At 55.2% G+C, this 17,288-nt stretch overlaps 1 protein-coding gene across 1 annotated transcript in view; it reads left to right on the top strand.

Annotated features, from left to right (window-relative positions):
* The window catches only part of LOC136607491 (uncharacterized), a 67,033-nt gene that overhangs the window by 9,932 nt on the left and 39,813 nt on the right, over positions 1–17,288 (top strand). The window contains exons 5-14 of the mRNA XM_066589043.1: positions 2,616–2,691; positions 3,009–3,433; positions 5,417–5,450; positions 5,527–5,993; positions 7,733–7,787; positions 8,065–8,504; positions 10,626–10,749; positions 11,119–11,706; positions 15,739–16,508; positions 16,625–16,918. Of these exons, the coding sequence (XP_066445140.1) occupies positions 2,616–2,691; positions 3,009–3,433; positions 5,417–5,450; positions 5,527–5,993; positions 7,733–7,787; positions 8,065–8,504; positions 10,626–10,749; positions 11,119–11,706; positions 15,739–16,508; positions 16,625–16,918 (3,273 nt within the window). The remainder of the gene's footprint in view (positions 1–2,615; positions 2,692–3,008; positions 3,434–5,416; positions 5,451–5,526; positions 5,994–7,732; positions 7,788–8,064; positions 8,505–10,625; positions 10,750–11,118; positions 11,707–15,738; positions 16,509–16,624; positions 16,919–17,288) is intronic.

The following is a 17,288-nucleotide window of genomic DNA, read 5'->3' as shown; positions in this document are numbered from 1 at the left end:
AGTATATATGGGATAGAGCATGAACTATATATTTGGATGTCGGCGAGGGTGGAGTATATATGGGGTGGATGGTGAACTATATATGTAGGTGAGGGTGGAGTATATATGGGATAGAGCGTGAACTATATATGTGGATGTCAGCGAGGGTGAAGTATATATGTAGGTGAGGGTGGAGTATATATGGGGTGGATGGTGAACTATATATGTGGATGTCGGCAAGGGTGAAGTATATATGTAGGCGAGGGTGGAGTATATATGTGGATGTCGGCGAGGGTGGAGTGTATATATGGAGTGGAGGGTGAACTATATATGTGGATGTTGGTGAGGGTGGAGTATATATAGGGTGGATGGTGAACTATATATGTAGGTGAGGGTGGAGTATATATGGGATAGAGCGTGAACTATATATGTGGATGTCAGCGAGGGTGAAGTATATATGTAGGTGAGGGTGGAGTATATATGGGGTGGATGGTGAACTATATATGTGGATGTCGGCAAGGGTGAAGTATATATGTAGGCGAGGGTGGAGTATATATGTGGATGTCGGCGAGGGTGGAGTGTATATATGGAGTGGAGGGTGAACTATATATGTGGATGTTGGTGAGGGTGGAGTATATATAGGGTGGATGGTGAACTATATATGTGGATGTCGGCGAGGGTGGAGTATATATGTAGGTGAGGGTGGAGTATATATGGGGTGGATGGTGAACTATATATGTGGATGTCGGCAAGGGTGGAGTATATATAGGGTGGATGGTGAACTATATATGTGGATGTCAGCGAGGGTGGAGTATATATGTGGATGTCGGCGAGGGTGGAGTGTATATATGGGGTGGAGGGTGAACTATATATGTGGATGTTGGTGAGGGTGGAGTATATATAGGGTGGATGGTGAACTATATATGTGGATGTCGGCGAGGGTGGAGTATATATGTGGATGTCGGCGAAGGTGGAGTATATATGGGGTGGAGGGTGAACTATATATGTGGATGTTGGTGAGGGTGGAGTATATATAGGGTGGATGGTGAACTATATATGTGGATGTCGGCGAGGGTGGAGTATATATGTGGATGTCGGCGAAGGTGGAGTATATATGGGGTGGAGGGTGAACTATATGTGGATGTCGGCGAGGGTGGAGTATATATGTGGATGTCGGTGAGGGTGGAGTATATATAGGGTGGAGGGTGGTGTATATATGTAGGTGAGGCTTGTGTGTATATATAGGGTGGAGGGTGAACTATATAGGTGAACTATATATGTGGATGTCGGCGAGGGTGGAGTATATATGTAGGTGAGGCTGGTGTGTATATGGGGTGGAGGGTGGAGTATATATGTGGATGTCGGCGAGGGTGGAGTATATATGTAGGTGAGGGTGGTGTATATATGGGGTGGAGGGTGAACTATATATGTGGATGTCGGCGAGGGTGGAGTATATATGTAGGTGAGGGTGGTGTATATATGGGGTGGAGGGTGAACTATATATGTGGATGTCGGCGAGGGTGGAGTGTATATATGTAGGTGAGGGTGGTGTACATATGGGGTGGAGGGTGAACTATATATGTGGATGTTGGTGAGGGTGGAGTATATATGTAGGTGAGGGTGGAGTATATATGGAATAGAGCGTGAACTATATATGTGGATGTAGGTGAGGGTGCAGTATATATGTAGGTGAGGGTGGAGTATTTATGTCGGTGAGGGTGGAGTATATATGTGGATGTAGGTGAGGGTGGTGTATATATGGGGTGGAGGGTGAACTATATATGTGTATGTAGGTGAGGGTGGTGTATATATGGGGTGGAGGGTGAACTATATATGTGGATGTCGGCGAGGGTGGAGTATATATGTAGGTGAGGGTGGAGTATATATGGGGTGGAGGGTGAACTATATATGTGGATGTCGGCGAGGGTGGAGTATATATGTAGGTGAGGGTGGAGTATATATGGGGTGGAGGGTGAACTATATATGTGGATGTCGGCGAGGGTGGAGTATATATGTAGGTGAGGGTGGAGTATATCTGGGGTGGAGGGTGAACTATATATGTGGATGTCGGCGAGGGTGGAGTATATATGGGGTGGAGGGTGGAGTATATATGTAGGTGAGGGTGGAGTATATATGGGGTGGAGGGTGAACTATATATGTGGATGTCGGCGAGGGTGGAGTATATATGTAGGTGAGGGTGGAGTATATATGTAGGTGAGGGTGGAGTATATATGTAGGTGAGGGTGGAGTATATATGGGGTGGAGGCTGAACTATATATGTGGATGTCGGCGAGGGTGGAGTATATATGTTGATGTTGGTGAGGGTGGAGTATATATGGGGTGGAGGGTGAACTATATATGTGGATGTCGGCGAGGGTGGAGTATATATGTAGGTGAGGTTGGAGTATATATGTGGATGTAGGTGAGGGTGCGGTATATATGTAGGTGAGGGTGCGGTATATATGTAGGTGAGGGTGGAGTATATCTGGGGTGGAGGCTGAACTATATATGTGGATGTCGGCGAGGGTGGAGTATATGTGGATAACTCCCTGATTCTTCAGTCCCCGTCAGGCGGCCATGTCTATGCTCTCCGCTCGCTCAGGATGTCGGGATAAGCGGCCTGTGTTGTGTTTCAGGTTGCTGATGCGCCCATTAAGGAGGAGCAAGGAGATTTGGATCCTGGTGAGCGGAAGAGAGAAGCGGTTGTCCCAGGTGAGCAGCGGTGCCAGGTTGATGTCATAGGTTTCCTACAGCGCTCTTGTATGATACCCAGCGCCTCTCCTGGCCGCCATGATGTACTACGGGCTGCGGCAGAGGACATGTGTGGCCATCCGCAGCGTTTGTAGTGAAGTCGCCCGCACACAGTAGTTTAATGTCCGGTCTCCACCTCGGCTCGTGGGGAAGCGGCTTGCAGCTACCGCCATGACTGATGACACATATGCCGGCGTTCGCCCAGAGATCCCTAGAACGTGTCCGGTCCTCGAGGGGTTAACTGTCAGTCATTCCACTTTATGTTTATTCTTCTCCAGACTCCAACTCTGATCCTCCCACCGCGACCCCCCCGACCACGGGGAAAAGTGCGGGCCGGCGGCGTCCTCGTAACCCCAAGGCAGACAAGGCGCATGCATGCGCCGAATGCGGGAAGGTCTTCTATAACAAGCGGACGCTGAAGGCGCACCTGCGGGGACACCTCGGGGAGCGCTCCTACATCTGTAACGTCTGCGGCAAGTGTTTCCGTAGACACACGGCCTTACTCATCCACGAGCGCATCCACACCGGAGAGCGGCCGTACAAGTGTCTGCAGTGCGGCAAGAGCTTCGTCCAGCAGCAGCACCTCACCACCCACCAGCGGACGCACACCGGGGACAAGCCCTACCCCTGCCACGTCTGCGGGAACAGCTACCGCTGGAGGTCCGAGCTGCTCAAACACCAGAAGGTCCACGAGGAGGAGCAGGTGATGCATTACCCGCAACCCAGAAAGACCCTCATCAGCAAGGGGCGTCCTATAATAACTTTATTTATAACGCTCATATATTCCGCAGCGCTGTACAAATCGGAGGTAACCTGAACAGATGAGAAACTAAGAGTAGATGTGGGTACAGGCAATCGGTGTGGTGGCCGGCCCAGGGTGGAGGCATCGGTGTGGTGGCTGGCCCAGGGTGGAGGTATCGGTGTGGTGGCCGGCCCAGGGTGGAGGCATCGGTGTGGTGGCCGGCCCAGGGTGGAGGCATCGGTGTGGTGGCCGGCCCAGGGTGGAGGCATCGGTGTGGTGGCCGGCCCAGGGTGGGGGCATCGGTGTGGTGACCGGCCCAGGCTTGGGGCATCGGTGTGGTGACCGGCCCAGGGTGGGGGCATCGGTGTGGTGACCGGCCCAGGGTGGAGGCATCGGTGTGGTGACCGGCCCAGGGTGGAGGCATCGGTGTGGTGACCGGCCCAGGGTGGAGGCATCGGTGTGATGACCGGCCCAGGGTGGAGGCATCGGTGTGATGACCGGCCCAGGGTGGAGGCATCGGTGTGATGACCGGCCCAGGGTGGAGGCATCGGTGTGATGACCGGCCCAGGGTGGAGGCATCGGTGTGATGACCGGCCCAGGGTGGAGGCATCGGTGTGATGACCGGCCCAGGGTGGAGGCATCGGTGTGATGACCGGCCCAGGGTGGAGGCATCGGTGTGATGACCGGCCCAGGGTGGAGGCATCGGTGTGATGATCGGCCCAGGGTGGAGGCATCGGTGTGATGATCGCCCAGGGTGGGGGCATCGGTGTGATGACCGGCCCAGGGTGGGGGCATCGGTGTGATGGCCGGCCCAGGGTGGGGGCATCGGTGTGATGGCCGGCCCAGGGTGGGGGCATCGGTGTGATGGCCGGCCCAGGGTGGGGGCATCGGTGTGATGGCCGGCCCAGGGTGGGGGCATCGGTGTGGTGGCCGGCCCAGGGTGGGGGCATCGGTGTGGTGGCCGGCCCAGGGTGGGGGCATCGGTGTGGTGGCCGGCCCAGGGTGGGGGCATCGGTGTGGTGGCCGGCCCAGGGTGGGGGCATCGGTGTGATGGCCGGCCCAGGGTGGGGGCATCGGTGTGGTGGCCGGCCCAGGGTGGGGGCATCGGTGTGGTGGCCGGCCCAGGGTGGGGGCATCGGTGTGGTGGCCGGCCCAGGGTGGGGGCATCGGTGTGGTGGCCGGCCCAGGGTGGGGGCATCGGTGTGGTGGCCGGCCCAGGGTGGGGGCATCGGTGTGGTGGCCGGCCCAGGCCTGGGGCAGCGGTGTGGTGGCCGGCCCAGGCCTGGGGCAGCGGTGTGGTGGCCGGCCCAGGCCTGGGGCAGCGGTGTGGTGGCCGGCCCAGGCCTGGGGCAGCGGTGTGGTGGCCGGCCCAGGCCTGGGGCAGCGGTGTGGTGGCCGGCCCAGGCCTGGGGCAGCGGTGTGGTGGCCGGCCCAGGCCTGGGGCAGCGGTGTGGTGGCCGGCCCAGGCCTGGGGCAGCGGTGTGGTGGCCGGCCCAGGCCTGGGGCAGCCGTGTGGTGGCCGGCCCAGGCCTGGGGCAGCGGTGTGGTGGCCGGCCCAGGCCTGGGGCAGCCGTGTGGTGGCCGGCCCAGGCCTGGGGCAGCCGTGTGGTGGCCGGCCCAGGCCTGGGGCAGCCGTGTGGTGGCCGGCCCAGGCCTGGGGCAGCCGTGTGGTGGCTGGCCCAGGGTGCCAAGCATAGTGCCCCAACATTAATGGTACCCCAAGCAGGGTGTCTTTGTGGCTCACACAGGATTGCCTTAAAGCAACAGGACAAGTTTGGAGCCTCTTCTCACTGAAGATCTATGGAACTGAAAAGCAAAGTTGCTTTCTATACAGACAGGCCCTTTAAAAGTTGGTGGACCCTCGGATATTGGCGGTCTCTCGGGGTTGGGGGTATGGCCTCGGCATGTCCCAGTGAATAACTTCCTGTCCTCCTCTGTTTTCAGGATCCGGACGGTGGCTCGGAGGGCGGGCAGAGAGGTGAGCAGTTTTTGACTGGCATGTTGGGGTTGATGGTTGGCCAGCCGCTCCTGACTTGTTGCTTTTTACCTTCCAGAATCTACCAGTAGGAAGCGGCGACCCAAGCGTGAGGTGTCAGGGGGGGCACTGTGCGCCCTTGAGAGGGGCAAGGCTCTGGGGAAGCGAGCACGGTTGCTCCTTCGGCAGCGGGCACAGAAGGCGGAGCGGGCGCTGTCCTGCCCAGACTGCAGCAAGACCTTCCTGAACAAGAGGACGCTGCGCACTCACCAGCGGGTGCACACCGATGAGCGCTCCTACATCTGTAACGTGTGCGGCAAGAGCTTCCGGCGGCACACCTCGCTGCTCATCCACGAGCGCATCCACACCGGAGAGCGGCCGTACCAGTGCGCCCAGTGCGGCAAGAGCTTCGTGCAGCGGCAGCACCTCACCACCCACCTGAAGACCCACACCGGGGAGAAGCCCTTCCAGTGCGGCCAGTGTGCCAAAGGTTTCCGCTGGAGGTCTGAGCTGCTGAAGCACCAGAAGATCCACGAGGAGGAGGAGGTAACGTGATCTCAGCGGAGTGTCCTCCACACTACTGAGGCTTTGTTACAGTGTATCAGCGCAGACACTTAGGCCTCCTTCCCACGAGCGTGACGGGGTCCGCCGCGTAATATTACGCAGTGAAGCCCGTCACGGCGCCCCCCAGAGCCCCTATACTTACCTGCGGGAGATAGCGTGAAATCGCTTCCCCGCCCACCACCGCCGCGTCACCGCCCGTCACCGCCCACCACCGCCGCGTCACCAGCCGTGTCACGTGCATGGCCGGCCGTGTCACGTGACGCGGCCGGCCGCGTCATTTGGCGTCATATGACGCGCGGCGGTGGGCGGGAAAGCGTTTTTTCACGCTATCTCCCGCTGGTTACAGCGGGAGATAGCGTGAACGGACGGCTTCCATTGACTGCAATGGAAGCCGTCAGTGCGTACAGCCCGTCCTCACCCGCAGAAAATAGAGCATGCTGCGGGTGAGGACGGGAGAAATCGCGATGCGTAATTCCGCGCTGGAATTACGCATCGTGAGCATTGTGCTATTAGGTTCAATAGAACCTAATAGCAGGGGGCAACGCAGCGGATTTTCGCCGCGAATTACGCGGCGGAAATCCGTTCGTGGGAAGGAGGCCTTAGCAGCACAAATCTCTCTTCTGTGCTAGTTCTTACCTTCACCGATACATAGTAACGAGCCCTCAGCAGTGTGAAACGGTTCTTGCTTCAGTGCGTAGACTCATGTCCTGTGGATGGGAAGCGGAGCTGGTGGTGATTAACCGATCCCCGCTGTTAACCCCTTACATGTTGTGATCAGTGTTGATTGTGGCATGTAAACGAAGCCCGAGGGCGGCTCTTCCCATCAGTTTAGGAAAAAAATGTAAACAAAACCCACTCGTCTACATCCTGCACGGCTGTTAAAGGAGCCAAAGTGCTGTCACAATGAAAGTGGTCAAAAAAGCCGTATGTATCCCAAAATGGTACCAATAAAAGCGACGGCTCGTCCCGGGGAACAAACGTTCTGGGACGCTGGCTGCAGCGATGCAAAACAAATGTTTAGATCCACCACCACCAAAAAAGGGTTTTTACTATGCAAAAGTGGAAAAACCTAAAAAAAGATACAATTTTGTTATTAACACTATAGAAAAAAAACAACCAGCAAAATTGATGTTTCCCCCCCTCCCCCCCAAAAAAAAATATATTAATAAGTTCTGCAATGCATCATATGGACCCCAAAATGGTGCCCTTACCTACGACTCGCCACACAAAATACCCTCATATGTCTGTGGGGACGGAAGGATAAGAAGTTACCACTTTTGAAAATTTGGGCCCAAAACCGTGTCCTTTGGACCAAAATAGGGTGTCACTAAGGGGTTAATGATGCGTTCTCACAGCGGGGTCGGTGCAGACTCTGCCTCTACATCCACGGCTCCTGTGAATCTGCCCTTGAGCATACTGTGGATTCGCAGTCCCTTTCACCATCACAGGTTCCTGCGCGGCGCCCCCTACGGGTCACATGGCAATGCTGGGTTTTCCACACCTGGATTTCAAATTCACATACAGAAGAAAATCTGCGCGGGCTGGCCTGCGGAACGGGTTCACATGGCTGTAACGGGGCTTGGGACACACGGACTAGAGTATGTGGAAGTGAACGAGCCCTTACATAGGACTGCCCCTGTGATTGAGCACTGAGCGGGGGCGGAGCTGTGCGTTCAGCGCCTCATTGACCGGCGCACTGACTGATGTCTTCTCTCCCGCAGTGTCTTCTGTCCGTGGCTGATCCCACCTGCAAGACGGAGAAAGAAAACTTTCTAAGTGAGATGATGACACTGATCACGTTGTATCGGGGGTCCCGGGGGGAATGGCGGGTCGGCATCAGTCCCTATGGGATTGCCTGATAACAGGGAGCAGTAGATTGGAATCAGTGCATGGAGATGAGAGCCCGGCTGGTTGTTGGGGCATGCTGGGAGTCGCAGGGTGTCTCATAGCGTTTTCAGACCTTCACCCAGAAAGATCCACTTGTAACTGGGGGGTGAGCGGAGTGCAGCGACCCTTCTGTGTCCCCCAGCTTATTCTCCTCTTTCCCCCTCAGATGACGATTGGAAGGCCATCACCGATGCCCACCATGGCGGGCAGCCCGAAGGGGAAGCGTCTGCTCCCGAGAAGGGGGTGTGCCCCGTCCGCACCTCCCAGGAGAGGCTCCACCCCTGCACCCAATGCGACAAGACTTTCCTAAGAACCTCCGATCTGGCGCGACACCAGAGAAGTCACCTGGGAGAGCGGCCGTACGTCTGCAACCAGTGCGGCAAATGCTTCAGACGCAACACCTCGCTGCTCATCCACGAGCGCATCCACACCGGAGAGCGGCCGTACCAGTGCGCCCAGTGTGGCAAGAGCTTCGTGCAGCGGCAGCACCTCACCACCCACCTGAAGACCCACACCGGGGAGAAGCCCTTCCCATGTGCCCTGTGCGGGAAGAGCTACCGCTGGAGGTCCGAGCTGCTGAAGCACCAGAGGGTGCACAGCAACGAGGTGCGGACCCTGATAGACCCCGCCATATAATATAGGACTGTCATAGATTTACCCCACACTTCCCCTATATCATTTGGGGCTTTAATAGCTTCCCCCCCCCCATATCATTCTAGACTGTCATAGATTACCCTCCCCCATATAATAAAGGACTGTGATAGATCCCCCCCCCCTCCATGTAACACAGGACTGTGATAGACTTCCCATCCATATCATCCAAGAGTGTGAAACCTCCCTCTCAGTATCATACAAGGCTGATCGATCTCCCCTCCGTATGATACAGGAGGCTAATCTGGGACTGTTACCCCTCCCCCCCGTCATTCCACAAACACAACATATCCTACAAGAATGTGATAGACCTCCGCTCATATACAGCACTGTGATGGATCTTCCCCTCTATATCATACAGGACTGTGTTAGATCCCTCCCACTCCCCCTCTATATCATACAGGACTGTGTTAGATCCCTCCCACCCCCCTCTATATCATACAGGACTGTGTTAGATCCCTCCCACCCCACTCTATATCATACAGGACTGTGATAGATCTCCCCCTCTATATCATACAGGACTGTGATAGATCTCCCCCTCTATATCATACAGGACTGTGATATAGCTCCCCCTCTATATCATACAGGACTGTGATAGATCCTTCCCACCCCCCTCTATATCATACAGGACTGTGTTAGATCCCTCCCACTCCCCCTCTATATCATACAGGACTGTGATAGATCTCCCCCTCTATATCATACAGGACTGTGATAGATCTCCCCCTCTATATCATACAGGACTGTGATAGATCTCCCCCTCTATATTATACAGGACTGTGATATAGCTCCCCCTCTATATCATACAGGACTGTGATAGATCTCCCCCTCTATATCATACAGGACTGTGTTAGATCCCTCCCACTCCCCCTCTATATCATACAGGACTGTGTTAGATCCCTCCCACCCCCTTCTATATCATACAGGACTGTGTTAGATCCCTCCCACCCCCCTCTATATCATACAGGACTGTGATAGATCTCCCCCTCTATATCATACAGGACTGTGATAGATCTCCCCCTCTATATCATACAGGACTGTGATAGATCTCCCCCTCTATATCATACAGGACTGTGATATAGCTCCCCCTCTATATCATACAGGACTGTGATAGATCCTTCCCACCCCCCTCTATATCATACAGGACTGTGTTAGATCCCTCCCACTCCCCCTCTATATCATACAGGACTGTGATAGATCTCCCCCTCTATATCATACAGGACTGTGATAGATCTCCCCCTCTATATCATACAGGACTGTGATAGATCTCCCCCTCTATATCATACAGGACTGTGATAGATCTCCCCCTCTATATCATACAGGACTGTGATAGATCTCCCCCTCTATATCATACAGGACTGTGATAGATCTCCCCCTCTATATCATACAGGACTGTGATAGATCTCCCCCTCTATATCATACAGGACTGTGATAGATCTCCCCCTCTATATCATACAGGACTGTGATAGATCTCCCCTTCTATATCATACAGGACTGTGATATAGCTCCCCCTCTATATCATACAGGACTGTGATAGATCCTTCCCACCCCCCTCTATATCATACAGGACTGTGATAGATCTGCCCCTCTATATCATACAGGACTGTGATATAGCTCCCCCTCTATATCATACAGGACTGTGATAGATCTGCCCCTCTATATCATACAGGACTGTGATATAGCTCCCCCTCTATATCATACAGGACTGTGATATAGCTCCCCCTCTATATCATACAGGACTGTGATAGATCCTTCCCACCCCCCTCTATATCATACAGGACTGTGTTAGATCTCCCCCTCTATATCATACAGGACTGTGTTAGATCCTTACCACCCCCCTCTATATCATACAGGACTGTGTTAGATCCCTCCCACTCGCCCTCTATATCATACAGGACTGTTAGATCCCTCCCCCTCCCCCTCCATATCATACAGGACTGTGATCCCCTTTCTGAAATAAAGGACTGTGATAGATACTCCACATAACATATCTCTGTAGCTCCTCCTCTTGTATGATATGTGTGATGTCACAGTGTGGGCCGGTCTCTTATGATGATGCCCCCTTCGCTTCTCTATCAGGCTGCCGTGACCTTTGATGACGTTGCTGTGTGTTTCTCGGAGGAGTGGAAAGATCTGGAGGAATGGCAGAAGGATCTGTACCGAAACATGATGAAGGACAGCGCCGACTCGCTGATATCGCTGGGTGAGTGATGCCGTTGTCTGGTAGTGCTGACTTGTGGGGAAGCTCTCGGCCATCATAGTGCAGAGGTTCTATATTGTGCCCCCCTTGGCCTCTTCTGACAGCGAATCAAGTCAGTGACTTCAATCCTGTGATGCCGTGTGGTGTAGATGACACCATATCACACCAGACGGCAGATACACATCATATGATTAAGGCCCATCGGGTGGCAGGAGACTATGCTGAACCCCACGCGTATCTCCATGACCATTGGTGTCTTCAGAAGGGCCACCCCATAAGAGATGAAGCATTGTCTAGGCATGATGTAACTGCTGCTCTGGATGTGACTGGAGTATAAGATGTAACATAAGTGGATTTCTTTTCTCCGGACAGGTGAGGTGTGGATCAGTAAGAACGGGAAGGAGACGAGTCCAGAGAAGCTTGCGGAGGAGCTGGAGATGTCTTCGGACTCTAAAGACCACCTCCAGCTTGGTGCGGACCCGGTGTGCGAGGGGAGAGACTTCCCTGGTGACGAGCCGCACACCTCCAGCGACGTTCTCCGAGGCTTCCGGCCGAGCTTGCACTTCCTGGACCAGCGCCGGCTGCCACGGGAGAAACTCTTCTCGTGTAATCAGTGTGAGAAACGTTTTGCACGGAGCTCGGATCTGCTGAAGCATCAGAGAAGCCACCAGGGCGGCGACAAACCGAACTTGTGTAATGAATGTGGCAAAATATTCCGTCGCCGTACGGCCTTACTCATCCACAAACGCATACACACAGGCGAGCGGCCCTATAAGTGTAAGCAGTGCGGCAAGTGCTTTGTACAGCGGCAGCACCTCACCACCCACGTCAAGACACACACCGGGGAGAGGCCGTACCCCTGCAGCGAGTGTGGCAAGAGCTACCGCTGGAGGTCCGAGCTCATCAAGCACCAGAAGGTCCACGCTGATGTCCTGAGCTCCTCCTTTGAGTACACACAGGGCTAAGTGGGGCACGATGGCTGCCAGCTCGGTGCCCAAGCCACTGTAGGGGGCACGCCAGGAGCAGACTTAGCAGGGGCGTCGTTATCCATCTTTATCCTTCAGGAACCTGATGCTCCACATCGATAACTGTTCACCCGCTGTGCATTGAGGGGGGTCTCGTCCTGCCCTGAGCCTGGGCAGCTACTGCTTAGGGGTGGGTAGGCACTTCCTCTCCTCCTGCACTTCGCCCACTGCCTGGCATCGCTCTGCTCCCAGCTGTTTAGACTCCAGTTTGCACACATGAGACTGTGATAACCTCCTGCATTGGTGCTGTTCTCCCCATCATGTCTGACACTAAATCCCCTGAACTAACCACATGTCCCCCAGGGCTGTACACTATGTTGACAGAAGTATTGGGTCGCACATAGACGGGGATTAAATTCCATTTTCTCCCCATTTTCCAATCTGGTGTTGGCCGCCTGGGTCTGTTGGGCGCACGGATATGGCGTTTTAGTTCATCCCACTCGGGATTGAGATCCTGACAAGGCTGCAAATGTTCTGCTCCCCCACCCTCCGTGCCGTATGACATGGGCGCTCGGTCATGTTGGCGGAGACACAGAGCTGTACCAGAGTATTACCAGAGGGGAGGTGATGCCATGTTGTCCGGGATGTCTCTGTCCCCATTGGTGGTGAGGGTGGACTTCACTATAACCAGTGGTCCTTGTCCTTGCCACCAGAAACCTTCCTCACCATAACAGAACCTCCTCTAAACTTAACTGTTAGGACAATGCTGTCACGTAGAAACCTCTGCAAGCAACTGCCACACCCAAGTGCGGCCATCCAACCGGAAGATGGTGTACTGTGATTCATTCACAACACTTGCTTCCACTTACTTACAGTCCGTAGCTCCAAGCCTCATCGCAGGCACCGCTGTGATGTGTGCCACCGCTCATCCATGGTAACCCATCACATGCTGTTCCCTATGGAGGGTTCTGATACTAATTGATGTCCCAATGTCCTGTGAGATCCCCTGAGTGAGGTCAGACGATGTGTGTGATGTCTTCACAACTCCTACAAGGCTTCGATGTCCACGTTCTATCAGTTTACGAGGTCTCCCTGAACGTGGCGGCACCGCACACACCGGATGGTCTCCAAGGAGCAACATTGTCCTGTACGGTTTGGTTGGTGGCATCCCCCTGCCAGACCCTGTTGTCATCTCTACACCTGGTGACATCCCACCACCAGACCCCGTTGTCAGCTCTACATCTGGTGACATCCCCCCACCAGACCCCGTTGTCAGCTCTACACCCGGTGACATCCCCCAGCCAAACCCCGTTGTCAGCTCTACACCTGGTGACATTCCCCGATCAGACCCCATTGTCAGCTCTACACCTGGTGACCTCCCACCACCAGACCCCGTTGTCAGCTCTACATCTGGTGTCATCCCTCCACCAGACCCCATTGAGAGCTCTACACCTGGTAACCTCTCCCGACCAGACCCCGTTGTCAGCTCTACACCTGGTGACATCCCACTACCAGACCCCGTTGTCTGCTCTACACCTGGTGACATCCCCCCACCAGACCGCGTTGTCGGCTCTACACCTGGTGACATCCCCCCACCAGACCGCGTTGTCAGCTCTACACCTGGTGCCATCCCCCCGCCAGACCCCGTTGTCAGCTCTACACCTGGTGACATCCCCCCGCCAGAGCCCGTTGTCAGCTCTACACCTGGTGACATCCCCCAGCCAGACCCCGTTGTCAGCTCTACACCTGGTGATATCCCCCCCCCCCCCCCCCCCGCCAGACCCCGGTGTCAGCTCTACACCTGGTGACATCCCCTTCCAGACCCCGTTGTCAGTTCTACACCTGGTGACATCCCCCTGCCAGACCCCGTTGTCAGCTCTACACCTGGTGACATCCCCCCCCGCCAGACCCCGTTGTCAGCTCTAGACCTGGTGACATTCCCCCATCAGACCCCATTGTCAGCTCTACACCTGGTGACATCCCACCACCAGACCCCGTTGTCAGCTCTACACCTGGTGATATCCCCCCGCCAGACCCCGTTGTCAGTTCTACACCTGGTGACATCCCCCCCACCAGACCCCGTTGTCAGCTCTACACCTGGTGACATTCCCCCATCAGACCCCATTGTCAGCTCTACACCTGGTGATATCCCCCCACCAGACCCCGTTGTCAGCTCTACACCTGGTGACATTCCCCCATCAGACCCCATTGTCAGCTCTACACCTGGTGATATCCCCCCACCAGACCCTGTTGTCAGCTCTACACCAGGTGACATCCCCCCACCAGACCCCGTTGTTAGCTCTGCACCTGGTGACATCCCCCAGCCATACCCCTTTTTCGTCTCCACACCTGGTGACATCCCCCCCACCAGACCCCGTTGTCAGCTCTACACCTGGTGACATTCCCCCATCAGACCCCATTGTCAGCTCTACACCTGGTGATATCCCCCCACCAGACCCAGTTGTCAGCTCTACACCTGGTGACATTCCCCCACCAGACCCCGTTGTCAGCTCTACACCTGGTGACATCCCCCCCACCAGACCCAGTTGTCAGCTCTACACCTGGTGACATTCCCCCACCAGACCCCGTTGTCAGCTCTACACCTGGTGACATCCCACCACCAGACCCCGTTGTCAGCTCTACAACTGGTGACATCCCCCCACCAGACCCCGTTGTCAGCTATACAACCAGGGGCATCTGATGGTTTCTGTACTGGGATCTCCTGTGTGATCATGTCTTTTATACCTAACACTCACACATTGCCAGCGCAGGACTGGTGGGGCCAATACTTCTGTCAACAGTATATGTAAGGTGCAATACGCGGTCACTGCCCTGTGAACCCAGTCATTTGCCAAATGTCACGGGAGCCTTTTTTCTGGGCGCTTTGTCTCAGTGAGCGAGTGCTGTAGGGACAGACGAGCCAAGATGCTGCTAGTTGGTGGATGGGCAGCAGCCGGGGTGCTTTCCTTCCTATTCTGGTTCTAGTCACATCCAGAGCTACACTTTCTGATATACTCCAGTCATGTCCAGAGTTGCAGTGGCCATTATGGTGGTTTATTGGTAGATCTGAAGTCCGCCTGTTGGTGAAGACCTCCTCTGCTGCAGTGCATTCTGTAAGGTGGTGTTTACAGCTGTCTCTCAATAGGGGATATCTGCCTGAATTCTGAGCGCAGCTCTAGCTGTGACTAGTATAAGACCTGATGTGATTCAGATTTGGTAGAAAGTCTAAAGCCCGACTTGGATGGGATCAGCTCCTGTTGTACAGACTGTACTGCAGCTATAGGTGGAGGCTCTCTAGTGGGGTCCCTGTGTTGTGGGGATGATGCAGAGTGCAGCCTCCACTTGTACTATAGAAAGCAACCACCAGTGGGCGCTGCGTCTTCTAGGCGTAGAGACTTTTCAGCACCCTGCTGTCCTGGGAGGTTCCTGACACCTCACGTCTGCCTCGGTTTACACAACGACTCCGTTTTAAGCTGTAAATCTTATATATTGGCGTCTTTTGTGTACTGTTTGTGACTTGTCTGTAAATTTATTGAATTTGTGTTTGAAATCTGGAGTTCTGGTCTTCAATTGTTGGGTAGAAAGAGAGAAAAATGAACACTACAGAAGTCGTCTCCTCTCCTCTCACCCCGATGGTGCCGGTCGCTTTCTTTCCTCTCACCCCGATGGTGCCGGTCGTTTTCTTTCCTCTCACCCCGATGGTGCCGGTCGTCTTCTTTCCTCTCACCCCGCTGGTGCCGGTCGTCGTCTCTCCCCTCGCCCGGCTGGTGCCGGTCATCACCATCTCTCCCCTCGCCCGGCCGGTGCCGGTCGTCACCATCTCTCCCCTCGCCCGGCCGGTGCCGGTCGTCACCATCTCTCCCCTCGCCCGGCCGGTGCCGGTCATCACCATCTCTGCCCTCGCCCCGCTGGTGCCGTTCATCACCATCTCTGCCCTCGCCCCTTTTGTGTACTGTTTGTGACTTGTTTGTAAATTTATTGAATTTGTGTTTGAAATCTGGAGTTCTGGTCTTCAATTATTGGGTAGAAAGAGAGAAAAATGAACACTACAGAAGTCGTCTCCTCTCCTCTTACTCCGCTGGTGCCAGTCGTCTCCTCTCCTCTCCTCTCACCCCGCTGGTGCCGGTCGTCTTCTTTCCTCTCACCCCGCTGGTGCCGGTCGTCTTCTTTCCCCTCACCCCGCTGGTGCCGGTCGTCTTCTTTCCCCTCACCCCGCTGGTGCCGGTCGTCTTCTTTCCCCTCACCCCGCTGGTGCCGGTCGTCTTCTTTCCCCTCACCCCGCTGCTGCCGGTCGTCGTCTTTCCCCTCACCCCGCTGCTGCCGGTCGTCGTCTTTCCCCTCACCCCGCTGCTGCCGGTCGTCGTCTTTCCCCTCACCCCGCTGCTGCCGGTCGTCGTCTTTCCCCTCACCCCGCTGCTGCCGGTCGTCGTCTTTCCCCTCACCCCGCTGCTGCCGGTCGTCGTCTTTCCCCTCACCCCGCTGCTGCCGGTCGTCGTCTTTCCCCTCACCCCGCTGCTGCCGGTCGTCGTCTTTCCCCTCACCCCGCTGGTGCCGGTCGTCGTCTTTCTCCTCACCCCGCTGGTGCCGGTCATCACCATCTCTCCCCTCGCCCCGCTGGTGCCGGTCATCACCATCTCTGCCCGCACCCCGCTGGTGCCGGTCATCACCATCTCTGCCCTCGCCCCGCTGGTGCCGGTCAGCACCATCTCTGCCCTCGCCCAGCCGCTGCTGGTCATCACCATCTCTGCCCTCGCCCCGCCCGTGCCGGTCATCACCATCTCTCCCCTCGCCCGGCCGGTGCCGGTCATCACCATCTCTGCCCTCGCCCCTTTTGTGTACTGTTTGTGACTTGTCTGTAAATTTATTGAATTTGTGTTTGAAATCTGGAGTTCTGGTCTTCAATTATTGGGTAGAAGGAGAGAAAAATGAACACTACAGAAGTCATCTCCTCTCCTCTCACCCCGCTGGTGCCGGTCGTCTTCTTTCCTCTCACCCCGCTGGTGCCGGTCGTCTTCTTTCCTCTCACCCCGCTGGTGCCGGTCGTCTTCTTTCCTCTCGCCCCGATGGTGCCAGTCGTCGTCTTTCCCCTCGCCCGGCTGGTGCCGGTCATCACCATCTCTGCCCTCACCCTGCTGGTGCCGGTCATCACCATCTCTGCCCTCACCCCGCTGGTGCCGGTCATCACCATCTCTCCCCTCACCGCGCTGGTGACGGTTATCTCCTCTCACCCAACTGATGCCGGTCATCCCTATCTCCATCATTTCCTTTTCACTATCTCGACTTTCCTCATCTATCTGCTCTTCCTCTCCTTGTTATCCCACTGGGCTCCTAAATATCATCTAGTCAGGGTATTCCATAGATTTCATGTCTTCCACTACACAAACTTGTTCAGACAAATTGCCTTCCCTGTGAGAAGCTCTAGAATGTTCTATCTTGGAGAACTTGCAGAAAAGGCTCCTTGAAGATCTATTCATTACTTAAAAAAGGAGGTCTATACTGCTTGTAGTACCAAAACCTTCATGGACCATCATCAACTTCATTCTTTATTTTTGGAAGAAGAAATTTCGCATCGCAATG

The sequence above is a fragment of the Eleutherodactylus coqui genome, chromosome 1 (genome assembly GCF_035609145.1).
Source record: "Eleutherodactylus coqui strain aEleCoq1 chromosome 1, aEleCoq1.hap1, whole genome shotgun sequence".
Classification (NCBI taxonomy): domain Eukaryota; kingdom Metazoa; phylum Chordata; class Amphibia; order Anura; family Eleutherodactylidae; genus Eleutherodactylus; species Eleutherodactylus coqui.
This window is presented reverse-complemented; position numbering and strand designations above follow the sequence as displayed.